This window comes from Poecilia latipinna, unplaced genomic scaffold, assembly GCF_001443285.1.
Source record: "Poecilia latipinna isolate Pla-1442-1.1 unplaced genomic scaffold, P_latipinna-1.0 Scaffold786, whole genome shotgun sequence".
In the NCBI taxonomy this organism is placed as follows: domain Eukaryota; kingdom Metazoa; phylum Chordata; class Actinopteri; order Cyprinodontiformes; family Poeciliidae; genus Poecilia; species Poecilia latipinna.
Window position 1 is genome coordinate 280,830 of NW_015113402.1, and position 7,704 is coordinate 288,533.

The following is a 7,704-nucleotide window of genomic DNA, read 5'->3' on the forward strand; positions in this document are numbered from 1 at the left end:
GGTGTGTGTTCCCGACGTGGTGTGTGTTCCCGACGTGGTGTGTGTTCCCGACGTGGTGTGTGTTCCCGACGTGGTGTGTGTTCCTCAGGCTTCACCCGGACCGTCGTGGCCGTCTACAGCACCTGCATGCTGGTGGTTCTCCTCAGGGTGCAGCTCAACATCATCGGGGGATACCTGTACCTGGACAACTCTGTGGGGAAGAGCGCTGCGGTGAGGAGGGCCTGCTAGCAGACAGCTAGCAGACAGCTAGCAGACAGCTAGCAGCGAGCGCTATTAGCTTAGCGCTTTGATTTGTCCCACAGGAATTTTTCACTTCAGGGAGTTTAAAGGAGAAACTTCATGTTTGTTGTCCCTCAGAGTCCTCTGACGCCTCCAGATGTCCAGCAGCAGTACCTGTCCAGCATCCAGCATCTCCTAGGAGACGGTAGGGAGCGTCCCCCTCCCCCTGACCAGTCTCTGTCCTTTGTCGGTCCTCTGACCCGTCCATGCGTCTCTCCAGGGCTGACGGAGCTGATCTCCAGGGTTAAGACGGCAGTGCAGAACTCCCTGGGCGGGTAAACGTCTCTGCGTCTGTCCCTCACTGTCTCCAAGACATCTGTCCCCTCATGTCCTCCTGTCTGTGTCCAGGGTGTCTCTGAAGCAGAGTCTGTCCCTGCTGGAGCTGGAGCAGCAGCTGATCTGGATCCGAGCCGAGGTGGACTCTGGACGGCCGCTGTCCTCCTACATGCTGGCGGACGATGAGGAAGTCCTCGCCGACCAGGTGGCCACTTTTATTTTGAAAAAGCGACTAGCAACAAATCGAGTGACATTTCTTCAGAGCCTCTCTTTCCTGAGCTTTTATAGATATGATAAATATGAAGATGAAGGATTAAAGTCGTCCGCTCTGCTGAGGACGGCGTCCAATCAGGAGCCTCGTCCTCACTCTCTGGTTTTGTCCCCTGCAGGCGTGCGGCTTAACGGAGAAGGACCTGGTGACCATCAGACTGCTGAACGAGACCAGAGACATGCTGGACAGGTGGACGAGTCCGGCGCAGCTAATGCTGGCGCTAAAGCTAATGCTAATGCTAACCGCCTGCTGTGTTTCTGTCTTCAGTCCAGATCTGAGCAAAGTTCTCGGCGCCTGTCTGAACCGCGGCTTCTCTCGTCTCCTTGACAACCTGGCCGAGTTCTTCCGGCTTCCTGTCAGTGACTCCGCCCCCGACAGGTCAGAACCGGACAGACCGCAGATATCTGGACAATGCCAAAACCACAGCAACAACTCTAAAGAAGCAACTGTTGCTGCTCTGGGAACAGTTATAAATATGGTTTAAAGTCAGATTCTGTAGAGACCTTATGAGCCGTCAGTATCTTCCAGAGGTTTGAATCAGTGTTTGGCTTCAGGGATCAAAGCTGCAGCTTCTTTCCAGCTGATCTGAAGGGAAACGTTTGGTTCTCTGGCTGATTAGTTTGACGTTTTTCTCTGTCAGCCTGTCGGCCGTCAGCCTGCCGCTGGCCAAGATCATCCCCATCATCAACGGTCAGATCAACTCCGTCTGCAGTGACACTCCCAGCCACTTCGTTCAGGTGGGTCCGACCTGGTGGTTCTGTGGAAACCGTCCCTGCTGTGGGTCGAGCGGCTGGATCCGGGTGGTTTGGTTCCACCGGCAGGCCGGGGTCCAGACCGGGGTCCAGACCGGTTCTGTTCTGGTAATCGGACGTTTTCTCTGCAGGACCTGCTGCTGAACAACCAGGTGAAGGAGTTTGCCGCCATCGTGTACGAGACGTTCAGCACGCCGCAGGAGCTGCAGAAGTGATCTGTGAGGAAGAGGAAGAAACGGGTCGGTGATGAAGACGCCGGTCCCTCCTCCGCCTGATGCCTCTGCAGCGTCCAGCCGGACATTCCTGTCCTCTCTGCTGGAGGACACTGAGGCTGCTGGGAGCAGTGCATCCTGGGAAGCAGAGTCTTTTAGCTGCTGCAGCGTTCACAGCTGATGAAGATCCACACCGGACTCTTCTGGGGTTTTGTGCATTCGTTATGGATCCAGGTGTTGCTGCTGAAAGTTTTAGACCTTCTGAAGATTAAGACAGATTTAATAAGACATCTAAATTTAACATGGAAACTACATTGGACTTCTTTTGTTTCTCTTGGATGTGTAAATTCTGCAGCCTGCAGTTCACATCCTGACCAGAAGGGAGCAGTGTACTCCACCCTTAATGTTGATAAGAGACCTGAGGAAGCAGAAAGCCGTTTTATTTTATTATGAGAAAATGAGCTTATTGTCACTATTTGTGTATGCGATTAATTGTCAAAATAAAAAAATAATCACCAGAATAATTAAGTTACAAAATAATCCTTAGTTGCAGTCCTAGATCAAAGTCAACCTTCTGGAGTGACCTAGTCAAAGTCTAGACTTAAATCCATGTCAGATGCAGGAGCATGTCTTTAAACAGGCCGTTCCTGGTGTGTTTGAATTAAACCAAATCTAGAAGCAGAAAGGGTCAAAGTTCATCCATATGGGGAGACGTTGCGATCTGAAACAAAAATCAAAAGCAGACCAAGTCTGAGGGGTGTGAAAACTTTTCACAGCTCTGGAGTTAACCTGAGCTCTAGTTTCAGTCAGAGTGAGACATCATTAGATCTTTGGTTCTCCAGAGTCAGAATAAATCCAGACTGTTGCTGCGTCAGCAGGGGGCGCTGTGCTGCAGCTCCTGACCTGCTGGGTGAAGATGAGGAAGAGGAGCTGATGAAGGGTGAATCCAACTGAAGGAAAACAAGACGGAGGCGTCGCCTCGTCTGTTTCTAGGATTTTCTGGAGAAACTGGAAGGAAGCTCTCCGCCCACCCTCTCTTTTAGGAAGTCTTTATTTTTCCACTGAAGCTGAAATTTTTCCTGCAGATTCCTGGAATCCTGATGTTCCTGCTGAAACATCAGCCGGCTCTGCAGAGGTTTATGGCAGAGTGACCAGATTCCATCGGTGCAGGCGTCCCTCCAGGCCTTGTTCCTGTTCTCTGATGTTCTGTGGAAGTTATTAAGTTTGGGGCAGAAAAAGGTGCGGCTGGGCCTGAACCCTCGGCCGGGACGCGACGGAACAAGTTCAACATCAACTGGAAACAAACACGGAAACGTGTTCAGAGAAACTCCCAGTTCATTTAATCCAGTTAGAAAAACCCAACAGGAAGTCATGAAGGTTTTTTTATGGCTTCCTGCTTCGTGTTAGCATCCTCACTCAAACCCAAGACTCAAACTTTCTGGCTTTGGTTTCATTTTTAAGCATTTTCTGCACTTCTCCAGGTTTCCTCCAGTCCAGTCAATGTCTTCGTAAACATTGGTTGGTCACTGAGGCGTAAATAGAAGCATGAAAGTTGAGTGGAAGGAAAAAGTGCACCAGTAATGGCCTTGAGAGAGTCTGAGAGAATTTAACATGAATCTGGAGCTAGAACAGGGCCGGTCTCCTGGAGCCTTTAGGTGTTTCTCTACTTCAACACACCTGAGTCAGATACTGAGTCGTTAGCAGGACTCTGGAGAACCTGACTGCACTGAGGAGGAGATTCAGCTGCTGGATCCAGGTGTGTTGGACCAGGGAGACATTAAGAGCTGCAGGACTCGGACCTCCAGGACCAGGACTGCCCACCTCTGAGCTGGAACATCTGGATTCTGCTTGGACTGAACCAGAACCAGAACCGGACTGTTGCTCAGTGGTCTAAAGCTCACGTCTCCGGTGGAAGTGAAGCTGGCGTTTCATTCAGTCTGACGCCGTGCCGGGCCGCCATGTCGTCCTCTGGTTCTGGTCTGAGGGGTTCTGAAGTTCATCAGAACATTGTCATCGTCTTCCTTCTGCTGACATTTCCAGTGGTGAGTGTGGCTAACCAGGAAGTTAGCTACGCTAACCCTAAAGAGCTAATCAAAAGCATTAGTTCTGCTAAAGTGCTTCACCAACGTGGCATTTAGCAAAAGCTAATTATAAAGAGCTAAAGCAAGACAGCCAGTGCTAAGGCGCTACACAAACATGATATCTAGCATAAACTAATGCTAAACCTGTATTTCAATACAATATTTAGCAGTAGCTAATGCTAAAGTGCTACACCAAGGTGGTATTTAGCCGAAGCTAATGCGAAAGCGCTAATTTCAACCATGTGTGAAAAACAACAGGTGCTACAATATAGCATAGCGCCCTCAGCAGGCTCAAAGATGCCGTTACACAGCTAGCTGTACGTTTTGTGCTGCAGGAAGTGATTCTTTGGACCCGGTCACCTGGTTTCAGGTCCATGTTTAACTTCATTCCTCTGAAAGTTTACAAAGTAAATTATCGCTTCAGGATTTATCTGGGACAATTCATTCATTGTGCTGCAGAGGTTAGCAAACCTGGTACCGACCCACCTGGTACCGACCCACCTGGTACCGACCCACCTGGTACCGACCCACTCATCCAAAGAAACCATTAGCTGGTCCAACAGCTGTGGTGGTACTGGCTGGTCAGTAAACGGGCCAGACCAGAACCAGCTAAGAGGAAGATGAGAGACACCAGAACCAGTGATGAAGATGACCTGGGCAAACAGTCGTTATTTGGCGGAACATGTTGGACAGAACCCTGTGGGACTCCGTTACTGACCCTGGGGTCAGGTCCAGACCGCCGGGTGGTTCTGTTCTTGGTTTTCATCATTAGCAGCTTCCTCATCCCTGCAGACTAACATAAAAAGTGAGATCTGCGCTGACTGAGGCCGCTGATGAAAGTGAGGATGAGGAGCAGAGAGGTGGCGTGATGAAGGAGCGGCTCTGTCATCACTTTCATTCTGACTGCAGCACAAAGCTACAGATGTTTCTGCAACCTGAGCCGTCGCTTCGCTCCTGGCTGACGGTGACTCAACATGACCTCATGTTGCCAACCTGCTGGTCGCCTGGAAGGCCTCACAGGACTTTCTCCGCTAAACGAAAGGCTGGCAGGAATCAGTGACTCAGGCAATAATAAATGGTGTTGAACATTTTGGATGTTTGTGTCTTTTAATCCTGGAGCTGAACCAGAATCTCCACCATGACACAGTAGTTTCTGTCCACAGGGTCTGGATGATCCTGAGTGTTGCTCACGCCGCTGACCGACCGCATGAGAAATGAGAGCAAAGAGCCGCGGTCAGAACCTGATGACACGACGGATTATCCACACATTACGTACAGGAACAGAATTACAGCTTCACAACCTTTTCTCTGTTTCTGTGCGACAGGAAATCAGACTAAACGTCTCCCGTTTCTGGTCAGTTAGCTTTTAGAGAAGTTATTATTGCTTCAAATTCCTCCAGGTTTACGCCAACTCAGCTGGAACATCTGGGGAAGGGTTTTAAGGAGACACCTCTAACTTCCTGTGTGACGCCACCAAAAATCAAAGAATAAAAAATAAATATTCAGCAGGTAAACTTTAAAAAGCTAAAGGTCATGTTGAGTTAAAAATGTTTAACTACAAACAACATAGTATTTATTTCTGTTAGTCAGCAAGCAAATATTTGCTGTAAATATTTAGCTTACAAGCTAAGAATTTCCACTAAATATCAGATCAGAGAATTTTCTGATCACAAGCAGAGCAACACGCCCAGACTGTGAGGCAGCAGAACCAGGCGGTCCAATGGGTCCAGTCAGAACCGGTCCAATGGGTCCAGTCATCTGCTTCAGACAACAGTCCCAGAGCGTATTGTTCTGATCCGGGTCGTTGGGTCAGCTGGTCGGCAGGTCGTCGGATCGGCGGTACTGCTGTAACATATTCAGATCCAGCAGAATGGCAGTGAGAAACTGCTGAGTCATTCCTGCCATCCCTAAACGCTGAGTCAGCGCCAGATGAGACGGCTTTCATCTGATGGTGGAAAACAGCTGAACCGCCGCTTGACTTGGAGTCACTGTTGTTTTCTCCTCTCAGATCCAGCTCAGTCTGAGGCCCTGACGACCTCTGACCTCTGAATGACGCAGTGAGGGAACTAGAACCGCTGCTGTTTAGATCTGTTCTTCTCATGTTTTGGAGGAAAACAAATCAAATCAGGATCATTAGATGGAGAAAAAATGGCGGCCAATGATTTCATCCACTTATTATGTGGATGATGAAGAAGAGGAAGATTATTTTCATGAAATAGCCTTCCTCACTTCCTCTTCTTCCTTATTTGTTTGTTCCAGTCCTGTTCAATCCAACTCCGGTCCATTTGTCTATAAACTCCGGTCCGGTTGATAAGGTATGAATGCTAACTGACCTCTGACCTTTGGTCCTCCAAACCTCCGTCTGGGTTCGGTTTGGATGTGAACGCAAAACGGACCACAGACCGCTCCAAAAGCAGGAAGTGGACTACAGTGCAGGGCATTCTGGGTAAATACAACCAAAGCTAACGTGTTAGCCTAGCGCTAGCAGCAGAAATGGCTCCTGGTCTTTAGCCTAAAGAGAAATCCTCCAACCGCTAAAATCCTCCATCTTGTTTCCATCTGGTGAAGAAGGAAGTTGCTCTCAGTGTCTTCAGAGGTTTTTGTCTCGTTTCCTTCAGTGGTTGTTGGTGCAGCGCCCCCACAGGCCAGGAGGGGAACAGGCTGCTCACAGGGTTTGGTTGGTTTGACGATCCGGAAATGGAGCAAATGTTGAAGTTTTGGTCTCTAATCGAACAGAGTCTACCGGATCAGGAGGGTAAAACATGACAGGCGACTTTGGGAACGCTGAATCTCAAATAAAAACTTTGATTCCTCTGCAAATCATTTTGTTCTTTCAAAGAGACAAAATGATTTCTGCAGGTCTGTCTTTGATCAAACTGACTTCAGATCATTCCCATCAAGTTTTGACACTTTTGGTTTTTGCAGTTTCATCTCTCAACATTTTGGATTTCCTGAAGACATCCCTTCTGTGGATCCAGGGTTGAGTTATTTGAGCTTTTAATCCAGGATCACATTTTCAGTGCAAAAACAGCTAAAAGGTTGCTCCAACACGGAGCATATTGCACAAGTTGACGTCTGTAAAGAAATGCGTAGAGGAAACGAGTGATTGTTTTCATGGCTTCCCTGGAATCTGAGGGAGGCAGTTCACCAGAGTTCAGTTTCACTTTGAAGGAGCGGAGCAGCTCCCACCAGCAGACGTCTTTATCTGATCCAACACATTTCAGGGCATGTTTTCAGCAGCGTGGCGATCCCAGAGCAAAATCTGCTCCCAAACGGGAACGCTTTACCGGAACAGCCAGGGTTCCAGTCAGCCGCTGGGAGTGGAGCAACTTCCAGAGGAGAGCAGGCAGAGTTCTCACATGTGAAATCGGACAGGTTTTCCTGGCGTAACGCCGCAGCACACCTCCACACCGCAGGAACAAAAGAACCAAACATGACGAAACAAGAAGAACGCTGGGAGGAAGTTCAGGTTTGTTCAGGTTTCTACCCAACAGAGAGCGGCTCGGGATGTTCCCGACAACACAGGTAGCCTCACTGAAGGTCAAAGGTCAGGAGAGAAAAATGGCTGCTGACTCACAAGAAACTAAACATCCAACTCAATTTTACCAAGAAACTTCTGTGAAAACACTCTGAGGATGTTTCCAGAAGGTCTGGAGAAAAACTGACAGCATTCCAGAACCAGAACATCAAACCTGCAGTCAAACAAGGTGGTGGCAGAATGATGATCTGGGCTGCATTGCTGCTTCAGGGCCTGGACGACTTGCTCTCCATCAGTTTGTGACCTTAGACTCAAGATTAGCACCAGAAACTCCAGTTCTAATTGACTAAAGTAT

General features: G+C 48.8%; 1 protein-coding gene across 2 annotated transcripts in view; it reads left to right on the plus strand.

Annotated features, from left to right (window-relative positions):
* The window catches only part of pex3 (peroxisomal biogenesis factor 3), an 18,118-nt gene extending 10,737 nt beyond the window's left edge, over window positions 1-7,381 (plus strand). The window contains exons 5-12 of one of the 2 annotated variants that reach the window (XM_015046645.1): window positions 89-210; window positions 358-424; window positions 500-554; window positions 628-760; window positions 945-1,015; window positions 1,094-1,204; window positions 1,467-1,563; window positions 1,710-2,314. In XM_015046645.1, the coding sequence (XP_014902131.1) occupies window positions 89-210; window positions 358-424; window positions 500-554; window positions 628-760; window positions 945-1,015; window positions 1,094-1,204; window positions 1,467-1,563; window positions 1,710-1,793 (740 nt within the window). In that variant the 3' untranslated portion in view covers window positions 1,794-2,314. Of the gene's footprint in view, window positions 1-88; window positions 211-357; window positions 425-499; window positions 555-627; window positions 761-944; window positions 1,016-1,093; window positions 1,205-1,466; window positions 1,564-1,709; window positions 2,315-6,504 lie in introns of those variants that run through there. The other variant, XM_015046646.1, reaches the window with a different exon arrangement.
* Window positions 7,382-7,704: the final 323 nt, after the last annotated feature.